The sequence below is a fragment of the Salvelinus fontinalis genome, chromosome 40 (genome assembly GCF_029448725.1).
Source record: "Salvelinus fontinalis isolate EN_2023a chromosome 40, ASM2944872v1, whole genome shotgun sequence".
NCBI lineage: Eukaryota > Metazoa > Chordata > Actinopteri > Salmoniformes > Salmonidae > Salvelinus > Salvelinus fontinalis.
In genome coordinates, this window is record NC_074704.1 from 10,524,916 (window position 1) to 10,552,762 (window position 27,847).

General features: G+C 43.4%; 4 protein-coding genes across 5 annotated transcripts in view; 1 reads left to right on the top strand and 3 right to left on the bottom strand.

Moving 5' to 3' along the window:
* Nucleotides 1–515: 515 nt before the first annotated feature.
* On the bottom strand, nt 516–1,838 carry LOC129839723 (uncharacterized). Of its 2 annotated transcripts, XM_055907317.1 has the most exons (3): nt 786–1,838; nt 669–705; nt 516–590 (listed from the first exon to the last, which is right to left on the bottom strand). In XM_055907317.1, exons 1-2 carry the CDS (start codon nt 1,817–1,819, stop codon nt 696–698), a joined length of 1,044 nt encoding a protein of 347 aa, XP_055763292.1. In that variant the 5' UTR covers nt 1,820–1,838; the 3' UTR covers nt 516–590; nt 669–695. The 2 variants fall into 2 exon arrangements, with proteins under 2 accessions (XP_055763292.1, XP_055763290.1); XM_055907315.1 differs by having other exon boundaries at nt 516–705.
* Nucleotides 1,839–5,082: 3,244 nt separating this feature from the next.
* On the bottom strand, nt 5,083–8,728 carry LOC129839692 (endoplasmic reticulum resident protein 27-like). The gene is made up of 7 exons (XM_055907265.1): nt 8,634–8,728; nt 8,140–8,225; nt 6,694–6,837; nt 6,446–6,562; nt 6,089–6,214; nt 5,504–5,698; nt 5,083–5,179 (listed from the first exon to the last, which is right to left on the bottom strand). The coding sequence occupies exons 1-7, from the start codon at nt 8,689–8,691 to the stop codon at nt 5,135–5,137; spliced, it is 771 nt and encodes a 256-aa protein (XP_055763240.1). The 5' UTR covers nt 8,692–8,728; the 3' UTR covers nt 5,083–5,134.
* Nucleotides 8,729–18,647: 9,919 nt separating this feature from the next.
* LOC129839589 (retinal cone rhodopsin-sensitive cGMP 3',5'-cyclic phosphodiesterase subunit gamma-like) lies at nt 18,648–21,813 on the top strand. Its single transcript, XM_055907124.1, has 3 exons — nt 18,648–18,806; nt 20,658–20,763; nt 21,012–21,813. The coding sequence occupies exons 2-3, from the start codon at nt 20,660–20,662 to the stop codon at nt 21,127–21,129; spliced, it is 222 nt and encodes a 73-aa protein (XP_055763099.1). The 5' UTR covers nt 18,648–18,806; nt 20,658–20,659; the 3' UTR covers nt 21,130–21,813.
* Nucleotides 21,814–23,216: 1,403 nt separating this feature from the next.
* The window catches only part of LOC129839726 (RNA binding protein fox-1 homolog 2-like), a gene marked incomplete in the record, with an annotated part of 34,863 nt that continues 30,232 nt past the window's right edge, over nt 23,217–27,847 (bottom strand). Inside the window, 3 exon segments of the mRNA XM_055907320.1 lie at nt 23,217–26,563; nt 26,716–26,797; nt 26,980–27,071. Coding sequence (XP_055763295.1) covers nt 26,519–26,563; nt 26,716–26,797; nt 26,980–27,071 — 219 coding nt within the window.

Below are 27,847 nucleotides of genomic sequence, written 5' to 3' on the forward strand. Positions count from 1 at the left end.
CTATACAAACAGAAGTATGGAGGTAGATGTGCAAACGGGGGTTAACGTGTCCAAAATAACATTTGAGCCATCTAGATATGGAACAGACACTGCTAAACTGATTTGACTTTGCCATTTGTGGTATGGGCTATAGTATAAGGCCAAATGCAAGTTTGAAACCAAAAGGTCACTCAATTCTAATAGCTAAATGAGCCATGGTCTGACCATCTAAAAACGGTTCCCTATATGTTAGCTTACTTACCAACAGCTTAGACTGAGGTTGAAGACCGTCTCACTGTTTACAATGCATGCCTAAATCTAAAGTACGAACATATGAGGAATGTCTGACAAACCACCCCTTGACAAATGCTCTTATGTAGACCCAAGCTTTTATTTTGAACAACCAGTAGCGCAGGTGAAAAGATTAGAAAAACCAAAGAATTAACTGAACATTAGTCATTTTTACTACAGACTGCACACCACCTGTTCTCGATTAGCAAGCATTGGATATGAGAACCAATATCTCAGAGACAAGGCATTTTTGAAAGTAAAATTGTTTATTGATTCCATCATGCTAGAGCAGCAAGAGCACCAAGAGCACCAGCAACCTCCTGGTTGAAACAAATGCAGAAAGAACTGCAGTGTCAGCAACAGAATGTTAAGTAACCAATGTCAGAAACACTTCTCACCATTAGAGCTTCTAGAGGATGAATCCATTACATTTTCCTGTTGATAGATATATGGTTAGTACAAAGGACTTCAAATTCAGAGAGCCAAGTTCAGAGCAGGTTATAGTTACCCATTACCTTGCAGAATCCTTCACTGGTGGTGGATATATGCTTGGTGCACCAATGCCAACATAACTGTCCTTGGGAGCATCTCCACTGTCAACCAGCATAGGCTCCCTAGGAGTGTAGCGGGTTTGGGAGAAGACAGTTCTCCCATTCTCGTAGTGTGATTTGGAAGTGTAGGAATAGATTGGGATGACACCCGACTGTTCAACGATGCTGGCCTGAGAGCTACCAGAGGCACCATCTTCAGTGCTTTTGTAGTGCTTCTGGACCATTTTAGCTGGATACCACACGTCGTGAGGCTGCTGGGGCATAGGGGCCGGTTGCTTCTGTGCCAGATGCCACACTTGCTGAAGCATGGCAGCCGGCTGCTTATGCTGTTGGGACGTTTGCCACAGTTGTTGGGGTATGCCAGTCAATTCCTTCTGAGGTAGATGGATGGGGGCTGGTTGCTTCTGCTTCTGTGGAAATTGAGCTGGATGCCACATTTGCAGAGGTGGCTGGGGCATGGCGGTCAGTTCAATTTGCTGATGAAGTTCAGCGGCTGGTTGCTTCTGCAGCTGGGACTTTTGAGCTGGATGCAACACGTCCAGGGGCATGGTGGCTGGTTGCTTCTGCAGCATGGTGGCCAGTTGTTTCTGCTGCTGGGGCATTTGAGCTGGATACCATGCATGCTGGGGTATAGCTGTTGGTTGTTTCTGCAGTAAAAGCATTGGGGCCAGTTGCTGTTGGGGCATTTGAGCTGGATACCACTCTTGCTGGGGCATGGCGGTCGGTTGCTTCTGTGGTAAAGGCATTGAGGCTGCTTGCTTCTGCTCCTGGGGAAATTGAGCTGGATGCCACACTTGCCGAGGTGGCTGGGGAATGGCGGTCAGTGCCATTTGCTGCTGAGGTTCAGCGGCCGGTTGCTTCTGCAGCTGGGGCTTTTGAGCTGGATACCATGCTTGCTGGGGTATGGCGGTCAGTTCCTTCGGTCGCTGAGTTGCAGAGGCTTGTTGCTTCTGGACCATTTTAGCTGGATACCACACATCGTGAGGCTGCTGGGGCATGGGGGCCAATTGCCACACTTGCTGAAGCATGGCAGCCGGTTGCTTATGCTGCTGGGGCATTTGAGCAGATTGCAACAGTTGTGGTGGAATGGCGGTCAGTTCCTTCTGCGGTTGATTCTGGGGAAATTGAGCTGGATGCCACACTTGCTGAGGTGGCTGGGGCATGGCGGTCTGTTCAATCTGCTGCTGAGGTTCAGCGGCCGGTTGCTTCTGCTGCTGGGGCTTTTGAGCAGGATACCACACTTGCTGGGGCATGGCAGTAAGTTGCTTTAGCAGCATTTGAGCTGGACGCAACACTTGCTGTGGTTGCTGGGTTATGGCGGCCGGTTCCTTCTGCTGCTGGGGTTTAGTAGCTAGTTGCTTTTGCTGCTGAGGCATTTGAGCTGGATGCCACACTTGCTTGGGCATGGTGGCCGGTTGCTTCTGGGGTGGAGGCATTAGGGCTGGTTGCTTCTGCTGCATTTGAGCTGGATACCATACTTGCTGGGGCATAGCTGTTGGTTGTTTCTGCGGTACAGGCATTGGAGCCGGTTGCTTCTGGGGCATGGTGGTCAGTTCCTTCTGCTGCTGAGAACTAGTAGTTGATTGCTTTTCCTGCTGGGGAATTTTAACTGGATACCACACTTGCTGTTCCTTCTGATGCTGAAGTTCAGTAGCTGGTTGCTTCTTGGGCATTTGAGCAGTATACAACACTCCTTTAGGCTGCTTAGGATAACTGGCCGGTAGAGTCTGCTGTTGGATCATGGCGGACGGTTGCTTTTCCTGCTGGGGCATTTGAGCTGGATACATCATTTTCTGAGGTGCCTGGGGCATGGGGGCCAGTTGATTTTGCAGAATGGCAGCCAGATGTTTCTGTTGCTCTTCAGTCAGCTGCGCTTGCAATGGAGCTGTTGGAGAGTTGTAATTACCATATCCTTTAGACCTAAGTGAGCCTGCATAGAGCCATGCGGCATCAGAACCTGGTGCAGGACTCCCATCACCTAGGTTAGAAAAAAAGTAAAGTGAAATGCCCGCCTTTGAAGTTATTGGAACCACAACTGCTATTTGAAATTAATGTGTAGAAACTTACTTGATGTAGAACAGGTTATCCCTCCAATTAGCAGGTAACAAAGCCAAGAAACTCTTAGGGGGGAAAAGTATGTTAGAAACATAGCTACCTGAAGGACAAGGGAAACAAACTAGATCAATACTTTTAAAAACTTACCTGAAAGCGATTCTAATCATCACGGCCATTTTGCACCTCAAAACCTCCCCAGTAATCAGAACTGGTAGGCTTTTTGGTTGCTCCTTTAAATCAAATCCCAGACCCTTCTAATGTCATTGGATAATTAAGGTCAGCTGTAAGCCCTTGAACTACATTTGAGTCCTAATTACAAATTGACCCCTAAATCCTTCACCCTGGACTAAACACTTCTGTGAATCAGACATGATTGAATAGGTATAAGGAATATGGCCACAATTGCATCCAGCCTATCAGAAGGCAAGGTGAAGCAATTTCCATATTGCTTTAACCTATCTGATCGTTTCAAATGCCCATAAGTGACTAAGTGGTAGGTGTAGGGGCTAGGGGTTGATTTGGAATTCAGAATTTACTCAGGTGTGGTTGATTCTCTAATTGAGTTCCTGACAGGTTTGACAGCCCTTATTCTAAAACACACTTCAAACTCATTACACGGAGGACTGAGTGTCTGTGGGTTTTCGTTCCTTCCTTGTACTTGATTGCTGAATTAAGGCACTAATTACTCCCCTCACCTACAGTAGTTGTCTAGATCTTAATTGAAAGGAAAAAACAAAAACCTACAGACACTAGGCCCTCCATAGAATGAGTTTGACACCCCTGCTCTAAAGTAGGAAACACATTTTGTCTTGACACTTCATTGATCGGTATAAATTATTGCTTGTACAAAATTCACTTTGGTTCATTTGAAGATTAGAGGCTAAATGAGGAGTTAGGCACCATTATTTTACACATGCCTTCTTTTAAACAGTGCGTTTCATTCAGCATAGCAACAGTAGATGATTAACATGTTTCAGTTGCACATAGTGCAACATCTTGGACAAATTCTGAATTTAGACAGACTCCAATTAAATACTCACATCATGCAAACACACCACACACATATGCTTTTGATGATCCGAGTCTTTAATTTTTCAAACGCAAACATATAGTAGGGCTGGTTTGAGTGGCAGGGCTAAAGCAACTGACTGTAGACCAAAGTCAAGAAGTAAAGTCAGGAGAGGTGCATCTGCGACAACCGAAATGCGGATACTAATGTCTTTATCCAAGAGTAAGGCTCAGATCACCATGGCAGTGTTGCCATTGTTTATAAAAGGTTTCCTTTATAATGTAAAAAAAACATGTCTCCAACACCCACTAACAAACTGAAATAATTAGTGTGTACATTATACAATCAATAAATGAGAGAGCCTCAATCACATCATTCATTTATGCACTGTAGGCTACATATGAATTTTAGCAAGTTGGTTCCTGTTTCAGTCATGTCTTTGATCGCGTGGGTCAAACAAAAACACTAATGATTGGTTGACAATGGAGCCCCCACAGGACAGGTGATGGCTGCAGGATGAAGTTGGTGAAGAGCAATTGCAGAAACTTGGAGTTTATGCAGATTTTTGTCAAGTATATGCAGTTGACATATAGACTATTTCAATTAATTTCAAATACATTCAAAGTAAGTATTCTTTTATTTTGAAAAGATAAGTTAAATGTTATGTATTTGGAAATAAACTTGGAAAGTGTTGAAAAACTCAAAATCACACACTAATTTACACTCTAATGTATTAAATAGGTATTTGAAAATACTGTCAAATAATACAATTTGTATTATAACCCAGATATAACCCAGATACTGAAGTACACATGTTTTTGAACACAGGTCTGCACTTAAATGTAGCATTTGTATGTAAATACACAAAGATGTATTGTATTGTAGTATACTGCATCATATTCTATTGTATTTGTTGTTTCTTTGCGATTGCATTTGAAATCCTCAACTGTTATTTTTTCAGAAGACAGATTCCAATTCTTCTTTCTCTGTTAGACCCTCCAGGCCCTATTAGTCTACTGAGGTCAGTCAGTTGTGATTGTAACCATCACATCCAAAATCTCAGTGGTGAGTAGCCACTGAGCTGTTGTCAACTCGCAGATGGCAGACTTGCCCTCACATAAACACACACCATGCCTACCAGAGCACACACATAGCCTACATAAGATTCAGGCAGAAATCAATACTGGCTCCAAAAAACACACAATTATTGTCACAAAGCTAATTATTTACATTCATTTATTTGTTTATTTTACAACTCAGTTTTAGGATCAGGTTCTCCTGCCTGCTTCACCTCCTAAAAAGATGAAAAAAGTTTGAGAAGCAATATAGATACATTAAATGGAGGCCACACAGTATAATTTATTGCCTCTTTCTACATATTATCAAAGCCACTGAAACGTATACTGCGCCATAGATATGGGTTCAAAATGAATTTGTTTCTTTCAAATACGTATTTACCTGCTCTTAATTGAGCTTGCCTGGCACAATGGAACCAATAGAATAGTCCAAAAAGTGCAAACCCTGTCCATCTGTCGCTCCAGGCAGGCTGAATCAACCCTCAAAGGCATTTGAAAGAGAACCAATACTATTTGAACTCAGGTTTGTTTTGACCTCTGACCTTGAGATTGCCTAGTATGAGTGACTGGCAGAATTCCCGCACACGCTCGGTGGAGATCTCTCCCTCGGGCATGAGCCACTTCATATCTGAGTCGCCATCGTAAATGCCCACGCGGGGAAGGTCACGTGAAGTCAGGCCGAAGTAGCCCAGAGATTTCTCATTGGACTTCACCCCGTGTACCAGCACAAACAGGAACTGTGACAAAGAAATCATGGTAATATTCAGTAGAGCACACTGTAGCAAATACGTTTGACAACCAAAACTAAAACTAAAATCAGTGGTTTTATTGGACGAGTCCAATGTCAAAAGTAGTTCAATATATATATGAATTTTGTTGATGGGCAGTTCCTTATCTCCTGCATTTGGTAAGGGTTTTCTCAGTTCACAGAGCAGTTCAAAACATCTGACTCCATTGATCCAAATTACATATTAAATTCAAGATTCAATGAAATAGTTGATTCAAAAGAACCGATTCCAAATAGGGGATTAGGGACATTATCTCAAGATTTGAATCAAATGGCCGATATAACAGAGATTTTGTTGAGTCACTCTTTTCAGGTCCAGTTGCTGCTTGCCTGCTCTCACCTTTCCAACAAATTCTGGGGCCAGAGCTCCTAGTCGGTCCTTGAGCTCTTTATAGTCACCACTCCCCCTGTTGATGAAGAGCAGGAGGTGTGCCTTCACCTCAGACTGGAACAGACCCACTGCTGTCTGAGAGGAGAGAGAGAGAGCTATAGGAAATAGATATCAACAGAGGCATGTGACAGTACATTAACTGTCTGTAGGTATAGTCTGGTTATATGACTGAACATGAAAGGCTAATAATACAAAGATGTGATGGCAAGGTGGAATCATGACAAGGCTAGTAATAACTGTTAATAGGTGCTGTTGTATAGAGTAGTGTGTAAGGTGTAGATGAACAGTGCTGTGGTCAGTGACTACCACTTGGTTGTACTCGGTGATGTAGCGAAGCTCGTTCATGGTGATAAAGCGAGCAAGACCGTCCGCCTCCACTTTCTTGGTCTCAGAGAGCTGAAGGTTGTCTTGGTGGTTATCTGCCTGAACACACACACATAGATCACATTTTTCAGTTGATATTTTCTCATACATTTGTTGTCAAAGTTGTTGTAACGGGAGCCAAGCAGGTGATTTCTGATGGACAGAGTGAAAGGTGTGGTGTAGTAGTTTACCTTTCTGAAGATGGCGATAGTGTCAGACACGATGCTGAGTTTGGCCCATGCCTCCTTATCGCTGCACAGAGCCACAGGGATATGCTTCACAGTCTTAGCTGCCTCCACAAACTCCTTGTAGCCAAAAGTCTCCTCTGAGGGAGTCTGAGAGAGAGAGGGAAAGAGATGGCGAGAGAGAGGGTGCAGACAGAGAGGGAGAGAGAATGTTCGAGTCTAATAACACTCACTACAGTGATATACTATTGAAGTCTGTTTTTGAGATTCAAATTGGCACTTAGTCCAAGTGAATTTCAGTGAATAATATTTTGGTCCCTTGTATTTGTCATAGAATCATCCTCAAAGAATGTCTTGAAATAATATTTTGGTCCCCAGCAGGTAAACGGCAGCCCACCATATTTTCTCTCTCTCTCTCTCTACCTGTCCTTCCCTCTCTCTAATAGGCCTTTAACATGTGTTTTTCCCCTCCTGACTTGTATTGTTGTCCTGAGCATGTGTCTCCTCGTCCCTGTCAGTCCCTGTCAGTTCCTGTCAGTCTCAGTGTTGGTGCCCTCTGTCTATCTGTCAGTTTTTAAATAGGGTAATTATATGTTGAGTAGAATCCTCTCCCTCCCTCACACCCACACACATATTCTGGATAATTTCATAACCCTATCTCCCTGTGTGTGACACATGACACATGACACATCTCTCTCTCTCTCTCTCTCTCTCTCTCTCTCTCTCTCTCTCTCTCTCTCTCTCTCTCTCTCTCTCTCTCTCTCTCTCTCTCTCTCTCTCTCTCTCTCTCTCTCTCTCTCTCTCTCTCTCTCTCTCTCTCTCTCTCTCTCTCTCTCTCTCCTCCCCCCCCCCCCCCCTCCACTCCCGCTCTCTCCTATATTCTCTCTCTCTCTCCTCCACTCCTTCTCTCCACCCTTCACCCACGCTCTGTTTACACTTGTTTAGAGCGACCTCCTCTGTGCCAATTCCTCAGATGCGTCCTCATTTCCTTGTCCAGCGGCCCATCGTCCCCCGCACACTGAGTTTGGCCAAAGGGCTCGGGCCACCGCTTGGCACTCTGGGACGGCCGCCTACTATCCCCAAGGCAACGCCAGCTAGTCACTTCCTGTGCCCCGTGTGTGGCCACAGGAAATAGTTTCTCGCCAAACCTGACAGCAGCTGGGACTGTAGCTACGAACACACAACAGTGCACAGGAAGGAATGCATGTTTTTTTTTTTGTTCTCGTCTCAAATCTGAGTTATGGTTCAATTTGCCCTCGGTTATATCTGGCTGGCCGCGTCCGGCCGCACGTTAGTGGTGTAGCGTCTAGCCAACGATGCTAAAAATCTGCTGTGGTTTTGTACCATCGTGATGTGTCCACCTTACTCAGGCCTACAGTAGGTTACTGTACACGTTACATTTCCCTCCCTCCCCTCCCATCATGCCCTTCCCACGCTTGTTTCCTGTCTGACCTCAAAGAACCCGATGACGACCACCTCAGAGGCTTCGATGAAGGCCTCGGCTGCAGTGACATCACTCAGGGTTGGGAGGGCGCTGTCTGTAGGGAGAGAGAGAGAGAGAGAGGGGGGGGGGGGTTGATGAAATTAGTTGAACAAGCCCTAACCCAACTACCTACACTAGTTCCATCTCTTTAGAAACACGGAGAGGAAAAATGCATCAATCTGTAGAACGGCTCTCAGAAAGCCAGTCATAGGCTCAATCCCAATGTCAATTTCAGCATACCATTTAGAATGAAGCAATGTACTGGGCATGTATTAGGGGTATACTAGTGGGGTATACTAGTGTGTATATTAGTGTGCATATTGTAACATAGAGGTCAAAAAGATAGAAGAGAATATCACACCATTCAGGAAGGACTTTAAAGAAAACAGGAAATAAAGACTAAAAGATAGATGTCTAGGAAATCTAACAACATGTACACGACCAAAGACAAAGAGATTCTTACCTTTAGCTATGACTGATGCGGCCAGGAGGGAGAGAAACAGAGAGAGCAGCGGTATCATAACTGTATCAGCAGGCTGTAGACAAAGAAGAGCCTCAGAGAAGTTTGTACGTTTTTGATTCTATGCCGGACGGTTGAGTTTTAGGTTGGAGTCTGTGTCCGTCTGTCCATGTGTGTGTCGTGTCCCTCCTTCCGTCCCTCTGTACCTCAGGGTCTGCCACATGGCCGTTTCCTCGTGCTGCTGATTGGTGCCTGTATGAGAACCTGACAGGTGTTATTGATAGGTTAAGATCAGTGAGTGTTGGACTACGTGTCACCGTGTCAGTTCATGAGTGTGGCTGGGTGGGTGGGCGTGCATACACACGTGTATGACTAAGAATGTACTTCCTAACCTGAGGATACACATGCAAAATGTTTTTTTTTTTTTTACTTCAGAATCTCAATATGAAAAAATCCCAAGCAGTCAAATCTGTCACATATTTTCAGCCTATACAGACACCTCACTCAACAAGGATGTATATCTCTAGTATAATCCAGATTGTACGGTACATAAACATCTGTAGTGTCTAAATGGTCTAGTCAATTTGAAGTGAGCATATATTTTCTTTATCCCTTTTTCCCTACTCATTCTGTAATGTCCTGCTGTTCACCTAAAAGAAAGCATTATTTTTCTGACAGAGCAATGCCACTTTATAGGAATTGGATTTGTATGCATATCCGTTCAAACAATGCAGGATTGGATGTGGCCCTCCCTCCTGTGGTGACTTGATCACACTGCACTCTGAATCAGCAGGGTGTGTGTACCTACCGGTGGCACTGGTCTGGCCATATTGGTGGCACGTAACAGGCAGCTGTTTGGTCTGACTGACCCTAGAGAAGTAGATTTAGATTGTTGAATATGTAGTGTCATTTATTTATTTCAAATAAAGTTTCAATTAAAAGCAACTTGAGGATTCCAAGAGGAAATGTGTGCTGAAAATTAGAGTATTTGTTTAAGGTGTATAGGTTTTCTATATTATAGAGTCTGAGTACGTAAACTACCCAAAGTACAGTACACTATGTGCCATTTAAAAATGAACCAACGAGCGGCTTAAAGGAATACTCCATTCAAAAAGGATCTTTTGGTATTTTTTACATTAGTCCACTGTTGAACTAACTTGCAAAACATATCCTCATGATGATGTGGGAAGTTACAATTATCTTTTTGAAAGTCCTATGTCTTGAAAACTTGATCGCTGACATTCAAAGCCTTTTGGGACTAATGAAAGAAATACCAACATTTCATTTTTGAGGAAATTATTCCATTAAAATGAAAGCAGTTCCCACGTTTGAAAAGATTGCCCTCTAATACCAGAGTCATTTGTGTCACAGTCCTGCTAGATGTTTCATAAACAGCTTGTAACCAGCTCAAGACTTGTCATAGTGAGGGTAACTTGCCAGGTGTGGACTGTCCTCAATCTTAAGGGAATCCTCCTTGGTTAGTGCAACCCAGGATCCCTGGGACATCACTACCCTAAACCCTAACCTTAACCCTTACCGTAACCTTCCTTAACCATTTTTTATGTCACCTTCAGTGGGGTAGGGATATACCGAAGATCCCGGATAGCAAGGACCAATCCTCCTTAGTGATGAGTTGTGGGACATCCCTATCAGCAATAACCTAAGTGACCATGTAGAGTTCTCACAACTAGATATGAAGAAAAATAATTACCATATTTTTACTTGTTTATAATATTGTAAAACAATTGAATTGAATGGGAGTTCATTTCATATTATCCACGACTGTAGATTGTGTCGCTTGCCACATTCCAAGTGCTTCATGTCCCTCTTACATACTGCAACTTCCTGTATCTACACTACAGTATAGGAAACATGTAGGTATAACCTGCTGGTTGTGCAATACCTTGCAATGTCAACTGAATGATGAAGGTTGATGATGTCAAGTATCCTGAAATGTGTCAATGTTGGCTTAGCTTTCTTTGACGATGTGAACTTGTGAATTTATAGCAAAAGATCCCTCAACATGCTCTAGTCACATCTCATATCGGGTCTCAAGCAGGCCCTTTTTTGCTTCATCCACTCCAATCAATATAGGAGAAAGTTACATACACATGACCCATGTTTCTGAACAAGTGGTTAATATCAGATAATAAGTAACCTGATGAATAAGGGTTGAAACGTCGCCATTAAAAACCTCATGAGAGCAAAGCAGTGTTCTAAGTCTCCGTTTACCTTTTGTCTCTTTCTAACCACCTCAATGTCTGCAATGTCTGCATGGGGCTCCCGAGTGGCGCAGCGGTCTAAGGCACTGCATCTCAGTGCTAGAGGCGTCACTACAGACCCTGGTTCGATTCCAGGCTGTATCACAACCGGCTGTGATTGGGAGTCCCATAGGGCGGCGTACAATTGGCCCACAGTTGTCCGGGTTTAAATAAGGGTTAAATTTTAAAAATCCTGAAATATATTGAGACAAATTCCTTTTGGGAAACCGGAACCTGGTCAGTCCCTAGATAGGAGACCAGATGGAGATGGAAGTGGTGTTGGAGGGCCAGTAGGGGACCTCTTCCCTCTGGTCTTAGGAGATTCCAATGCCCCAGGGCTGTGAAGGGGACATTGTCCTGAGTAGGGTGCCGTCTTTCGGATGGGACATTAAATGGGTGTCCTGACTGTCTGTTGTCATTAAAAATACCATGGCACTAATCGTAAGATTAGGGGTGTTAACCCTGGTGCGGTACCCTGGCCAAATTCCCAACCTGGCACCTTTCAATCATGACCACCTAATCATCTCCCTGATTCCCAATTGGCATATATCACTCCTCTTCTCTCCACCATGATAGGTGATGTGTGTTGAGCGCTCTGGTTCAAATTAGTTGCCGTACATCACCCAAGTGGGTGCTACACATTGGTGGTGGAAGAGGTGAGTTTTCCCCCTTGCTATGTATAGCGCTTTGAGCAGTGAGCACCTACGGTAGGTGGATCAAAGGTGCTATATAAACGCAATCAATCATTATTATTATTATTATTAGAAGTTACAATGAGTATACAATACAACAACAACAAAAATTCCATGGATCTTATCCATTGATGATGTAAATTCCTTCATGATGAAGGTTAATTTTACACAGTAACTTGTATAAATAGCTTTTTAAACTCAATTTACAGTCATTAATGCGGTTCCCTGGCGTTGTCTCTGAAGTCATCACAGTTTGTTTGAGGCAAAAGCTGATCTGTAGATTACAAAGCCTCACCGTCTTCTGAGTTATTAACAGGCGAAGACAAATTTACATCCCAAATGCTTTCCCTATTCCCTACATAGTGCAGTACTTTTGATCAGACCACCGGGTTCTATTCAAAAGGAAGGCAGGGAATAGGGTGGGGAATAGGGTGCCATTTGTGACTCAAGCAGAGCCTACCAGAAGAAAGACAAGGGAAAGGGGGATATCAAATGGAGGCAGCCAATCCTTGGCTCAGGATTACGAAGGAGGGAGGAGCAGGGAATAAAGCCACGTTAGGGCAAGAGTTAAATCTGTCTAAATGTTCTCCCTAAACAGAAGTTATATAACGTTTAACCCACTAGTGCTGGAGGACGTCTGTACTGAACACCATTGGTGTTGGCAGACTCACTCCACGCCCATGTGGTACAGAGTTTACCTTGTATCTTTATTGACCTTTTATTTCAGTATTTGCACTGTCTCAATGCACACTCTCAGGACCCAAAACACTCGCACTCACTGTCACTCCAACACACACACACAAACGCTCTCTCCATCATTTGCTCACTCACACATAATATGCACATACATTTATGCTGACTCTACACACTAGCCGCACCCACTCACATACAAGCTGCTGCTACTCTGTTAAACTCATATCCTGTTGCCTAGTCACCTTACCCCTATACATATCTACCTCCATCACTCCAGTATCCCTGCATATGTAAATATGGTATTGGAATTGAGTTCTAAATATTTGCTGTTCATACAGTACCATTTAAAACAGCTTTGCACACTCTTGGCATTCTCTCAACTAGCTTCATGAGGTAGTCACCTGGAATACATTCAATTAACAGGTGCTCCTTGTTAAAAGTTAATATGTGGAATGTATTTCCTTCTTAATGCGTTTGAGCCAATCAGTTGTGTTGTGATAAGGTAGGGGTGGTATACAGAAGATAGCCCTATTTGGTAAAAGACCAAGTCCATATTATGAACAGCTCAAATAAGCGAAGGGAAAGACAGTCCATCATTACTTTAAGACATGAAGATCAGTCAATCCGGGAACATTTCAAGAACTGAAAGTTTCTTCAAGCGCAGTCGCAAAAACCATCAAGCGCATTGATGAAACTGGCTCTCATGAGGACCGCCACAGGAAAGTAAGACCCAGAGTTACCTCTGCTGCAGAGAATAAGTTCATTAGAGTTCCCAGCCTCAAATTGCAGCCCAAATAAATGCTTCACAGAGTTCAAGTAACAGACACATCTCAATATCAATTGTTCAGAGGAGACTGTGTGAATCAGGCCTTCATGGTCGAATTGCTGCAAAGAAACCACTACTAAAGGACATCAATAAGAAGAGACTTGCTTGGGCCAAGAAACACGAGCAATGGACATTAGACCAGTGGAAATCGGTCCTTTGGTCTGATGAGTCCAAATTTGCAATTTTTGGTTCCAACCTCTGCGTCTTTGTGAGACACAGTGTAGGTGAACGGATGATTTACGCATGTGTGGTTCCCACCGTGAAGCATGGAGGAGGAGGTGTGATGGTGTGGGCGTGCTTCGCTGGTGACACTGTGACTTATTTAGAATTCAAGGCACACTTAACCAGCATGGCTACCACTACATTCTGTAGCAATATGCCATCCCATCTGGTTTGGGCTTAGTGGAACTACCATTTGTTTTTCAACAGGACAATGGCCCAACACACCTCCAGGCTGTGTAAGGGCCATTTGACCAAGAAGGAGAGTGATGGAGTGCTTACTTAGTTTTTTTCATATTTCTTTATTACTATTATTTTTTTGTAATACATTGTTATTGATTATTGCATTGTTGGGCTTTGAGTTTGCAAGAATGACATTTCAATGTACTTGTAACAATGTCACATTAAAACTTGAAGTTGTAAAGTCTGCTTCCATCTCACACCCTTAAACACGTAGATCCCCTGAACACAGCTCACTCTCCAGATCCCAATCATCTGAATTCTGATCACCTGTTCACACACCTGTATGTCATTATCACACACTATTTAGTTCAGTTCTTTGCACCTCATCACTATGAGGTATTGTTTGTTTTGTGACACATGTCTTTTGGAGCTCTGTTTCCTGTGATTTCCTCTTCCAGTGTATGATTGTTTTTGCCTGCCTTGAAAACGACACCTTTTGTCTATTCCTTGCCTGATTTCCCGGACTACGTTAATAACCTTTTCCCTGCCTGTACTGTTGCCCTTTTGGATCCCCTGTGCCCCTGGACCCAGTTACCTGCCTCCTCCTGTGGTCCTTTGCAATAAACACCTGCTGCACCCTGCACTTGAAACCAGCTCTCTGTCTCCCCTCGTGTTCATTACAGATGTAGGACCTTCATTTGAGCCAGTTTGCTACAGCAGGAAAACAATCCTGCAGCAACAGGAAATGTGAATTATGTGGATTATAATTTATGGACATTTTTGTAGTGGTTGATGGAATTTTCAAAAGGGAAAATCAAAGTCTGAAATGTCAAAGTGGTTTTTTTTGTATTTCTTCCCTACATTGCAGGAAAGTTCTAATTAAGATCCTTCATCTGTAAAACTAGTCCCAAGAACCAGGGAGTCATTGATTTCCACAACAAAGGCACCAGTCTATATGGAGATTGTGCAGACAATATTATGTAAGACATTTGAAGACACCCTTCAATGAATAAATGACATTGAGTTGCTATTGGCAGGTTGCTGAGAATGTATCTGTTTTGTTATATTGCATCACAACAACGATGGCAAGAACAAGTAAAGACCATAAACAAACTGACCCAACACAAAGTTGGTTGTCTAACACATATACAGTGCATTCGGAAAGTATTCAGACCCCTTGACTTTTTCCATATTTTGTTACTTTACAGCCTTATTCCCAAAAAAAATCATCAATCTACACACTATACCCCATAATAACAAACAAAAACAGGTTTTTAGACATTTTTGCTAATTTATATGTACACTGCTCAAAAAAATAAAGGGAACACTTAAACAACACAATGTAACTCCAAGTCAATCACACTTCTGTGAAATCAAACTGTCCACTTAGGAAGCAACATAAATTTCACATGCTGTTGTGCAAATGGAATAGACAAAAGGTGGAAATTATAGGCAATTAGCAAGACACCCCCCAAAAAGGAGGGATTCTGCAGGTGGTGACCACAGACCACTTCTCAGTTCCTATGCTTCCTGGCTGATGTTTTGGTCACTTTTGAATGCTGGCGGTGCTCTCACTCTAGTGGTAGCATGAGACGGAGTCTACAACCCACACAAGTGGCTCAGGTAGTGCAGTTCATCCAGGATGGCACATCAATGCAAGCTGTGGCAAAAAGGTTTGCTGTGTCTGTCAGCGTAGTGTCCAGAGCATGGAGGCGCTACCAGGAGACAGGCCAGTACATCAGGAGACGTGGAGGAGGCCGTAGGAGGGCAACAACCCAGCAGCAGGACCGCTACCTCCGCCTTTGTGCAAGGAGGTGCACTGCCAGCGCCCTGCAAAATGACCTCCAGCAGGCCACAAATGTGCACCGCCAGCATTCAAAAGTGACCAAAACATCAGCCAGGAAGCATAGGAAGAGAAGTGGTCTGTGGTCACCACCTGCAGAATCACTCCTTTTTTGGGGGTGTCTTGCTAATTGCCTATAATTTCCACCTTTTGTCTATTCCATTTGCACAACAGCATGTGAAATGTATTGTCAATCAGTGTTGCGTCCTAAGTGGACAGTTTGATTTCACAGAAGTGTGATTGACTTGGAGTTACATTGTGTTGTTTAAGTGTTCCCTTTATTTTTTTGAGCAGTGTATATTGTTTACTGAAATATCACATTTCATAAGTATTCAGACCCTTTACTCAGGACTTTGTTGAAGCACCTTCAGCAGAAATTACAGCTTCAAGTCTTCTTGGGTATGATGCTACAACATTTACATTTACATTTTAGTCATTTAGCAGACGCTCTTATCCAGAGCGACTTACAGTAGAGTGCATACATTTTTATTACATTTTTTTACATACTGAGACAAGGATATCCCTACCGGCCAAACCCTCCCTAACCCGGACGACGCTATGCCAATTGTGCGTCGCCCCACGGACCTCCCGGTTGCGGCCGGCTGCGACAGAGCCTGGGCGCGAACCCAGAGACTCTGGTGGCGCAGCTAGCACTGCGATGCAGTGCCCTAGACCACTGCGCCACCCGGGAGGCCCGTGAGGCCCTACAAGCTTGGCACACCTGTAAGCTCTGTCAGGTTGGATGGGGAGTGTCGCTGCACAGCTATTTTCAGGTCTCTCCAGAGATGTTCCATCGGGTTCAAGTACGGGCTCTGGCTGGGCCACTCAAAGACATTCATAGACTTGTCCTGAAGCCACTCCTGTGTTGTCTTGGCTGTGTGCTTAGGGTTGTTGTCCTGTTGGAAGGTGAACCTTCGCCCCAGTCGGAGGTCCTGAGCGCTCTGGATCAGGTTTTCATCAAGGATCTCTCTGTACTTTGCTCCATTCATCTTCCCTTGATCCTGACTAGTCTCCCAGTCCCTGCTGCTGACAAACATCCCCACAGCATGATGCTTCCACCACCATGCTTCACGGCAGGGATGGTGCCAACTTTCCTCCAGACGTGATGCTTGGCATTCAGGCCAAAGGGTTCAATCTTGGTTTCATCAGACCAGAGAGTCTTGTTTCTCATGGCCTGACAGTCCTTTAGGGGCCTTTTGGTAAAATCCAAGTGGACTGTCATGTGCATTTTACTGAGGAGTGGCTTCCATCTGGCCACTACCATAAAGGCCTGATTGGTGGAGTGCTGCAGAGATGGTTGTCCTTCTGGAAGGTTCTTCCATCTCCACAGAGAAACTCTGGAGCTTTGCCAGAGTGACCATCGGGTTCTTGGTCACCTCCCTGACCAAGGCCCTTCTCCCCCGATTTCTCAGTTTGACCTGGCGGCCAGCGCTAGAAAGAGTCTTGGTGGTTCCAAACTTCTTCCATTTAAGAATGATGGAAGCCACTTTGTTCTTGGGGACCTTCAATGAGGCAGACATTTTTTGGTACCCTTCCCCAGATCAATCCTGCCTCGGAGCTCAACAGATAATTCCTTTGACCTAATGGGCATGGCTTGGTTTTTGATCTGACATGCATGTCAACTGTGGGACCTTCTATAGACAGGTGTGTGAGTCTCATAGCAAAGGGTCTGAATACTTATGTAAATAAATAAGTTAAATAAGGTAAAACCTGTTTTCGTCCTTATGGGGTACTGTGTGTAGATTGATGAGGAAAAATTATTATTTAATCAATTTTAGAATAAGACTGTAATGTAACAAAATGTGGAAAAGGTGAAGGGGTCTGAATACTTTCTGAATGCATTGTGTTAAGAGAGAGAATTCAATAAATAACATTGGATGATTTCTTTGTTTAACCTCAGAAGACACCCTCTGAAACCATTAGTTCAGCTGAAGATAGTGGGAACATTGACCAAAAACCTCTGAATTTCAATTTAGGTTTCCCATGAAAAATGATTCGAATTTGAAAACGAATCACCAAAAAGCGGAGAGTTGTATAAGCTTTATGAAATGTCACACACAAACATTCTCCTCCCAGTCCTCGTCTAGGACTACGTTTGTCTTTTGCTAATGGAGGACATTATGGGGAGGGGCTCAGCATAAGTGGAATAGTTCTCTAATCGTTCCTAATGGGTTCTTAGAAGTTTATTACAAGCACGGCAGAAGTAGAATGTCACTCCTCAACTCCATACAAAAAACACATAATACAACAAGGACTATGTTCACTGGACAGCTGGGTTAGGTTCAATTCATGGGTCAATTCATAGTAAAGCTCACGCAAACACCTTAGTATGATTTGCCCATCATTTTAAATATTTAGACCCAGCTTTCCTTAGTGTTTGAACCAGTTTTTTCAAACGGGGAATTCAACATTGAGGAATAAACAAAAAGGTCAAATTAAGTTGGAATAAATTATGAAACACGAATGGCTCTATTCAATCCGTATCATGGAAGTTCAGCATTACAGCGTGAATGAAATTAGCGGGGACTGCGTTCACAGTAAAAGCTGCATATGTCAGCTCAATCGGAAATGACTATTACATTTCTATCACACAATCTGTAACACTTCAGTGAGACAGATTGAATAGAGCCCAAGTGTAAATCCTAAATAAAGTTTGTTTTAGCTTCGTTTTTTTGTTGCAAACACTTAGTTAAACTGGGCCTTAATAAGACTACAAAAGCTCTTCTCTTAGTATCTCTGCAGTTAACACAATTAGCCCTTGCAACAACTACAGACCACTGATACACTACCCTCTCACCCCTACTAAAACAGTCCCTCTCTCCCTATAAATACCAACCTAAAGATGACTTTACATCAGGGTTACCAATGTGTGTTCATTCATTCAATTACACAACAGCCTACACATGCCAAGACATTATACAGTGCTGTACATACTCATAGTAGCCAGTGCCATGTGTAAGCCTATTACAGGGCCTTAACTCTGCAGGCACGTAGCCCACAGTGGATATATATATACACTGCATCCAAAATGGCACCTTTTTCATTACCCATAGGGATCTGGTCAAAAGTAGTGCACTATGTAGGGAATAGGGTGCCATTGGGCCCTGGTCTAACGTAGTGTACTATGTAGGGAATAGGAGGACATGTGGGAGTCGCAGTATGCTCTGGATGTTATGTCAGGTCAGCTAGCAGCATGGGACGGGCTGGTGGCCAGTGAACACCCAGTAGGATACACAGTACACACGGTCATGCATTGGCCACTGGGTTTACCTCCAGTTTACCTGCAGAGATTAACTCTGACCTCTGGGACAGAGTGCGCGAGCGACAGAGCAAAGGTCAGAGGGGATTAGGTCAGAGGTGTATAAAAGGGGAGGACAGTCGGAGAGGAGGAAGAGAGATACAGCAGGATCTCAGTAGGATCAACCCCGGAGAACTGTTCACTACAGACTGCAAAGACAGGTAGGATGAAACTGCAGCATCCTGCTACGCTCAGCTCTGAGCATTAGTTACCTTTATTGCATGCCCTGTAAGGGTCATTTGGCGTCAATGCCTTAGACAATTGCAGAAAACATTTTAGAGTGTAGAGAATTCGCTGGAAATATTGTACTGTTTCCATGGAGTTGTCTTGTTGAGATTGTGCTCCATTGCTGATGGTCATTGACTGGGTAGCGTTCAATGCACTTGCTTTAGTGCTGGCTCTGGAGAAGTACCTTTGTAGACTTCACAGGAGGTTGGTGTCACCTTAATTGAGGAGGACGGGCTCATAGTTGGAACGGAATAAATGGAATATCAAACTCCTCAAACACATGGTTCTCATGTGTTTGATACCATTCCCGTTACTCCATTCCAGCCATTATTATGAGCCGTCCTCCCCTCAGCAGCCTCCTGTGGTAGACTTGTGTGCTGTAGACATGAGACAGCTCACACAACTGACTCTTGTGGATGAGAGCAGAGCAGGATAACAGACAATGGACTTTTTGAGTGGTTGTAGTCTAATAGAGGCTGGAACTTTTCATTCAACACACGGATAGGCAGGGAATTGAATTGTACTGGAGGACACTAGGAGGAGACCAGCAGACCAATAGACAATACCAGAACACTAGGAGGTCAGCAGACAAATAGGCAATACCAGGACACTAGGAGGAGACCAGCAGACCAATAGGCAATACCAGGACACTAGGAGGTCAGCAGCCAAATAGGCAATACCAGGACACTAGGAGGAAACCAGCAGACCAATAGGCAATACCAGAACACTAGGAGGTCAGCAGACAAATAGGCAATAACAGGACACTAGGAGGTCAGCAGCCAAATAGGCAATACCAGGACACTAGGAGGTCAGCAGCCAAATAGGCAATACCAGGACACTAGGAGGTCAGCAGCCAAATAGGCAATACCAGGACACTAGGAGGTCAGCAGCCAAATAGGCAATACCAGGACACTAGGAGGAGACCAGCAGACCAATAGGCAATACCAGGACACTAGGAGGTCAGCAGCCAAATAGGCAATAACAGGACACTAGGAGGTCAGCAGCCAAATTGGCAATACCAGGACACTAGGAGATCAGCAGACCAATAGGCAATACCAGGACACTAGGAGGCCAGCAGACAAATAGGCACCCTGTGGACACTATATAATGAACACATGCAGATCAGTAGAGCAGCTGTGGAATGTGATGTAGGAGAGATGTTGATTGGCTGTTGACAACAGAATGTCATTCACCTGTACAGGATGCATGTCTAGAGTGGTGGAATAAAACGTGTTTGGGTGCAGAGTATTGCTTGCATGGACAATGAACTCTCAAAAGCATCTGTGTGCAATGTATTCTACGGTAGAAATATACATTATATAGAGTGCAGTTGAAATGGAAGACAGGGGTAGGCTACTACTGGTTCGAAGGGCTAGAAGAACCTTCTAGTTACACAATGTTCTGGTTGAAGTGACCTCAGTTGAACTACAGATTGTAACGCTAACAAGTAGCTTTGGTACTATTTTGGCCTTGGTTAGTACAGTATGGGTTGGTGCCAAATCTAATCTGGTATGATTGGATCAACATAGACCGCTCAGGTGTATTTTAGAGGGATTATCACTCTTGGGGTGCAACGGGATAGAGAGAGGGGGGGGGGGGTGGTAATAACTAGGTATTAGGGAAAGGGGTTTGGATTAAGACAGATTGAGGATAAAACCGATGGAGTTAAAGAAACCGATAATCTACCCCTGACTGCTATCTTGATGGGATTCACTACTGTTATTCAGTTACGTATTTCCCAGCTATCTTATTGACCCTCTTTCCTCTCTCTCGGTAACCAACAGAAATGGCAGACGTTGCAACTGCTGCTGAAAAGAAGGCCCCCCCTAAATTCAAGCAGAGGACTACCCGTACCTTCAAGAGCAAGGCCCCCAAGCCTGGCCAGAAGGGGTGAGTTGGAAACTCCCTTAGAACACACAAATATAACTACTACAACAACAATGAAAACTATTTGCGCATAGGCCTACTAACATAACAAGCGTCCATCCTTACATATCAAACATAACTCCTTTTATACCGTACCAACACACACTTCAATACATCTTTCTCTCTAACTCAACTTCACATTACCACCACAACCCACGTGTCTGCTGTGTCTCTATCCCTTTAGCTCATGGAACTTCTCCCTCTCTCACCAGATTCGGTGACGACATCCCCGGCATGGAGGGTCTCGGCACAGACATCACAGTGATCTGCCCATGGGAAGCATTCGGTGACATGGAACTCAGTGACCTGGCAAAATATGGAATTGTTTAGATGCCCTGCCCCTCCTTCCCTTCCCTCGACCACCCCCTCCACTTCTCTTTCCTTCACTCCCCCTCTCCTCCTCCTTTCTGGACCCTGAGGTCAGGGATTCCGGTACTCTGAACTGATTCTTGTTTTGTTATGCCATCTTGTCCAAGGCTCTTCCACTTCGACATCAGCTCGTTGTTTCAGAGCCGGGCATAATCGGGTGCACCACCGACCCTGAGAGAATTGGTGAAGTCACACAAACACACAGTGATACTTGGGAAATATGCACACACAAGCTTTAAACTGAAGACACATATGACCGAATCTCCTGCTGCCACTGTCCTCCTGTAGAAATCTCACGTAAACGACCAGCTAAACAATGTCCTAACAACTGAAGTCAAATGGCACTCAAGTTATATGAATAAGACATGTAATGTATAATAGTGATGTGCATTCGCTTTTTTGCAGACTGGTAGGTAAATAAATGGTCATGTCAGTGATGCTTACTTCGACACTAGTACAGTTTCACTGGTGCATTTCCTGAGAAAGAAGCTGGACTAAATTTACAATGTTATTAACTTGGGTTTGATTAACCGTCATTTATATCTCCACCATAGTTGGTCTCCTCCCGCCTCCCTTTTTTCTCAACCTGCCCCCGCTCTCCTTGAAAGCACTTTTTATACACAGAAATATATTTTATGTACAAAATAAAATCAATCCACTTTTGTTTTTACAGTGAATGTCAAATGTCTGTGTAATTTGACTGTTCATTTGAGAGCTGATCACTCTTGCAATGTGTCAATCACAAATGAACCCTCTTGAATTATATGAAGAATAACCAATTGAGAAACAGCTACTTCTCCTGGTAGTTTGGCAATACTTCATCAGAAGCAATCAATTAAAATGTACATTTCTTATCTTGGACCCTCAATAACACAAAATACAACTGCCAGCGACTCAAACACACATTAAAACACAGGACAACATAAGAAATTGCTCAGTCCCCTCCTGTACTCCCTGTTCACTCATGACTGCATGGCCAAGCACGACTCCAACATCATCATTAAGTTAGCCGATGACACAACAGTGGTAGGCCTGATCACCGACAACGATGAGACAGCCTATAGGGAGGTCAAAGACCTGGCTGTGTGGTGGCAGGATAATAACCTCTCCCTCAACGTGATCAAGACAAAGGAGAGGATTGTGGACTACAGGAAAAGGAGGAGCAGCATGCCCCCATTCTCATCGACGGGGCTGTAGTGGAACAGGTTGAGATCTTCAAGTTCCTTGGTGTCCACATCACCAACAAACTATCATGGTCTAAACACACCAAGACAGTTGTGAAGTGGGCACGACAAAGCCTACTCCCCCTCAAAAGACTGAAAAGATTTGGCATGGGTCCTCAGATCCTCAAAAGGTTCTACAGCTGCAACATCGACAGAATCCTGACTGGTTGCATCACTGCCTGGTACGGCAACTGCTCGGCCTCTGACCATAAGGCACTACAGAGGGTAGTGCGTACGGCCCAATACATCACTGGGGTCAAGCTTCCTGCCATCCAAGACCTCTATAAGAGGCGGTGTCAGAGGAATGCCCTAGAAATTGTTAAGACTCCAGCCACCCTAGTCATAGACTGTCTCTCTGCTAACGCACAGCAAGCGGTACCGGAGCGCCAAGTCTAGGTCCAAAAGGCTCCTTAAGAGCTTCTACCTCCAAGCCATAAGACTCCTGAACAGCTAATCAAATGGCTACCCAGACTAGTTGCATTCCCCCCTCTTTTACACTGCTGCTACTCTGTTTATTATCTATGCATTGTCACTTTAACTCTACCTACATGTATATATTACCTCAATGAACTGGTACCCCCGCACATTGACTCGGTACCCCTACCCCCTGTATATAGCCTGTTATTTTACTGCTACTCTTTAATCATGTGTTACTTCCATTTTTTACTTAACACTTATTATACTTAAAACTGCATTGTTGGTTAAGGGCTTGTAAGTAAGCATTTCACTGTACCTACACCTGTTGTATTCAGCGCATGTGACATAACATTTCATTTGAAACTGGACACCAAAATAACAACATGAAAGTCACAAACCACAACAAAAGATTTTATATAAAAGATTTTATATGGACATTCACTAACAAAATAGCATAATGGCAGCCAAGGGATAAACATGACAGAGGGGAAGAGATTCATAAAAGGACAGTCACTTCCATTTGAAAGTTTGAAACCTATAGTGATTAAGAAGAACCACCTCACTGTATAATATAATACAAGGAGCCAAAAAAAAATGACAAGGAATGAGCCTACTCCATGGCTCTGTTCCAATATCCACACAAATATACTACTTAGTATGTAGCACTGTATCAAGGTATGAATTCGAAGTAATATGCTGGTATGGAAATTAGAACGTTGCCATTGTGTTCTTGCCTCGTTGTGGCGGCCATTTTTTTTTTGCCCACTGGGCCTGAGTTTTTGACAAACAGCACTGTGCTCTTCATTGCTACACTAGCACCCTAAGCATAAAAAGGGCTAGCTGCCTAGCATTCTCAATTGGGTTTAGTGGTAAAAGATGACTACTGCAACCGAATGCTGTTGGAGTCTGATCGCAAAAGACAGAAAAATCATGCAAAACATTTAGGTCAGGGGTCTCAAACTCTACTTCCTGGAGAACGACATCATGCTAGTTGCCCATGTTGATTGGTTCAATAGGTTGTCAATCATTTATCCACTTTGCTCTGCGTTTCTCAATTTGGTAACAAAAGAAATAGGGCATAAATAACTATCTTTGGCTGTATCTTTTCAGTTATTCATATTTCAGTCCACTTTTGCAATACATGATAATAAAGTCAAATGACCAGAGAAGAAGAGTTTGACCCCTGTTGATGTCTTAGATTAAGTTCACACTGAGAAGAGTGGTACAGCCAGAAAACCGAAGATAAAATGAAAAATAGAGCAAACATTTTAAAATAAACAATGACTGCAGCATTTTGAAATATTGTTTCATAGTAATTAGTTCATGCCCCACATAACATTTTCTTTGTAAAACTGCTTTGAAACATTTACCATTGTACCAACCAAACAATAACACTTACAACCTTTTGTATACTTGGATCATTCAAAACTGCATGCCCTTTAACCTAGACAGCACGCGAGCGTGACGCTCTTCACATTCGTTTTAAACCTCAACCGACTAATTTCAGCACTGAAATGTTAGGAGTCTTTGTCTACGACAGAGCGACTAGGTTACTTCACCAGGGCAGAAGAAGTGCTTGTCAGGCCACTATTCATTCCAACGTATTCTTGTCTGCTGTAAACTTTGGACTTGGAATAAATTGTGAGGCCTGAACATTTCAGCCTTTCCCTATTTTTTTTGGGGGGGGGGGAGAAATACTCAATCCAATGCTTGCCAACCCCCATCACCCTATTTCAGTCTGGACCAAAAAGTCCCGTTTCTTCCATTGAGAAAATGAGTTTGGTAGTTTAGTTTTACATGCTTTCCCGTTTTGTTCGCTCCGTAGATATAGAACACTAGATAGGCTGATGTCATAGTGGCATACCTCTATGGTTCCCTCCCTCGTTGAAACTACCAAAAAGTCCATTCCCCTCTGCCCAAGAAAACAACACAGGAGGGGAAAAGAACATCACATTTCAACTTATCTTGATGGAGGAAATGAAAATGTCACCTTACTTTAGGAGGAACAACAACATTTACCAATAGAAAAAAATATAACAAGAGCTAATGCAACAAATAAAAAGACAGCACTTATAATAATAACCACCATAAGGATAATATATTTATCATACACATGACTAAAAGTGTGCTTTTCTACAAATCTTTGGAGCAAAAAAAAGAGGCAAAAACAACCACATTTGGAAATAGAGTATAAGGATATAGAAATATGCACAATAGTATGGTATTTTGCATTAAATATTTTTCATATTGATGGTGTCCCTCTTTCAACGCCTGTTGACAGAATCTCACTATCTATTACCAACGTAGCTATTCTCAGGAAGACTGTACTTGATGTTTACCTGCTCTTCTAAAAGACAGAACAAGTTAGGGAAATCAATCATATAGCCAAATAATACCTCTCTATCATAACTTCTCAAAGAAATATAACTGAATAAGTTTATTCTAGGACACTAGGTTCTGGTTGTTTCAATGATATCAGTGATATATGTCTCAGCCTAACATTCACAATGCAATAAAAAGCTATCCGGTACCTCTATAGTAGTGATGAAATATTATATAGTTCTGAGTGATTTGTGTATAGCATGAAGTATTGTGAGAATATGATGTTGTGCACTGAAAGTTTAGTTTGGTATAATATTGTGTTATGTAGAGGGGACGTGTAGTGTTGCCCACTGTAGTGAATGGCTTACAGATATTATCTACACTGTAGTCCTAGCCCCTAGACCTCGTTTCTAGGGAAGTGGAAAATGTGTGTAGAGGTGTGCTCAGAGAACCACTGAAACTAACAATAATAACGTAATAAAGACAACGCTATAAATCAGCAATAATAATAATAATAATTTGGTAACTTTTTTTTTCTCTCTCTAAACTAATTTATTTGCATAATTGTAACAATTAAAATTTTAAAGGTTCGCCATTTTCACGGACTAAGAAAACTTTGAGGTAAGGAACAGCTATGATAATCCTTTTACTGCTCAGTTTGAAGTGAGTAATTTCTAATAGTGTTAAAAAAACATCAGTCCATCCCTCTCTCTCTCTGCAATGATGATGTCATGTCCTCTCTCATACTCCTTCACCCCACAAGAGGAAACACGGAGTCACCTCCTCCATTTTGTTTGCAAATTGTCTTTCTGTTCCAAAATGCTTTTGGCGCTCGGTTGCTGTGGTTTCTCGCTCATTCAGGCTCCACAGACATGCAGACACTAGCATAACTAGGCTCCACCTCCATTCTTGATGTATGAATTGTGTATAGTACATGCCACATTACACCTTGGCTGTTATACGTGCGGTAGGGGGTTTGTCTCAGTGTTCAGTTAACGGTCCGGACACCAGTTACATGATAGGCTCTGGAGGTACACTAGCTGGGGGCGACCGTTCTGTGTCTTGTGCTGCTGAGAGTGTCGAGAGGGAGAAACAGGGGGACTATAATACAGCTGTGCAATGGAAACAAGCGGCCATTTGGTTCAAATACACGTTTTTTTCTATTTTCTTTTCTTTGTCAAGGCTTTCTACCAGTCTTTAAAACGGCATTCCTAGTTTTGTTTGAAGCGAAAAAGAGTGGACAGCAGGAGATTTTGAAATATAAATGTTTCCATGGTAGGCTACAAACTTGCGTCAAAGTGTTGCCATCTCCATCCTGGACAGCAGAGGGAGCTCTTTTATAGATTGTTCAAACAGGATGAGAGAGCTCCTGGGAAATGTGGTTATCTTTAGTAGGGGGCAAATCTACTGTAGCCTCCCCTGTACAGTGTGGCCTGGTAGAGAGAGGAGAGGAGGTAAGATGGCAGTTAGTGGGTTAGTGAATGGCTAGATCTTTACCATAGAAGTAGAATTACTAGAATGGACAATCTAATTCTAATTATTTTCTTTGTTGTGGATAGTAATGTAAATAGACAATCGTTCTTACCATAGCTCCTACACCGTAGGCTGCAGCTGTGGCAGGGTTTAGTGCAGCGTGGTAAGGGTCTGTCGTGTACACCCGTCCGTAGCTGGAGACCAGAGATTAGTACATTACAAACCCACAGCTGTGCAACCAAACATGTTCCAGAATAGAAAGTGAAGTAGGCCCACTACTTTTAATTTGAATATGTTAATATATGTTACCTATATATAGTCATAGTACAGTGTGCTACTGCTTTATTTTGTGTTATATATTGTGTCTATCACCCACCCATCACTGTAGGCAGCTGCTGCGGCAGCCGCTGCTCCTGCAGGACCGGCTACTGCAGTCGGCTGAGCATAGCGATACGCAGCGTAGCCACCCTAAAGAAGGAAGGGACAGACAGAGAGAGAGAACACAGTTGTTAGTCCATTTTTATCAACTCCCTCACACAATACCCCAGGAATGAATGAAAGTGAAGCTATGTTACTTTATAACAGCAGAAAAAGGAGAGAGACTAACACAAGCAGCAATAAACAGGTCATCTGGTGCAACATGGCATTCAGAGAATGTAGCAGAGGCCTTTCCCCCGTGTTGGTCTCCCTCCATGACCAACAAAAAACACTAGGGCCTCGGTTTGTGGCAATGATATAGGCCCTGCATCAAGTGTGCTGCAGCTTTTCTTCATTCAATTCATCTGATAATTGATGTTTTGTTGGAGATGGAGGGAGAGACAAAGACGGGAGAAAGTGTGCATAACCCCAGGTGTGAAATCTCCTCCTTCCCATCAAAAACACACCGTTAAAGAAAGGGGGGGATGAATTAACAGGTGATCAGGATCATTATTCCTTTAATGTGGAAAAACGGATGACGAACACACAGGAGACGGCCAGCCAATCCAATTAAGGGGGAGGGGACACACACACGCGCGCATGGTCACAACCAATCGCTGACGCCGGACAGCATGCACCCCAAACTCAAAACAGAGGAGGCCGTCTCCTTGGCAACACACCACTGCATTCTAACCAACAGATCAGTACAGGACCAAGTCCCAGTATTCAGTAACACACACATCTGCTGGGGTGGGGTTAGGGAGGGGATAGGAAGAGGAGGATACAGAGAGAGGAGACGAGAGGAGGAGAATGGGGAAGAGGAGGGG

Bases quoted from the DNA above. Each gene is read 5' to 3' on its own strand.
- LOC129839692 (XM_055907265.1), bottom strand. From the start codon at position 8,691: ATGATACCGCTGCTCTCTCTGTTTCTCTCCCTCCTGGCCGCATCAGTC. The intron at 8,226-8,633 runs GTAAGAATCTCT...CTCTCCCTACAG, and splicing joins CGCATCAGTCATAGCTAAAG to ACAGCGCCCTCCCAACCCTG. The intron at 6,838-8,139 runs GTCAGACAGGAA...TCTCTCTCTCAG, and splicing joins TCGTCATCGGGTTCTTTGAG to ACTCCCTCAGAGGAGACTTT.
- LOC129839589 (XM_055907124.1), top strand. From the start codon at position 20,660: ATGGCAGACGTTGCAACTGCTGCTGAAAAGAAGGCCCCCCCTAAATTC. The intron at 20,764-21,011 runs GTGAGTTGGAAA...CTCTCTCACCAG, and splicing joins CCCAAGCCTGGCCAGAAGGG to ATTCGGTGACGACATCCCCG.
- LOC129839723 (XM_055907317.1), bottom strand. From the start codon at position 1,819: ATGCCCCAGCAGCCTCACGATGTGTGGTATCCAGCTAAAATGGTCCAG.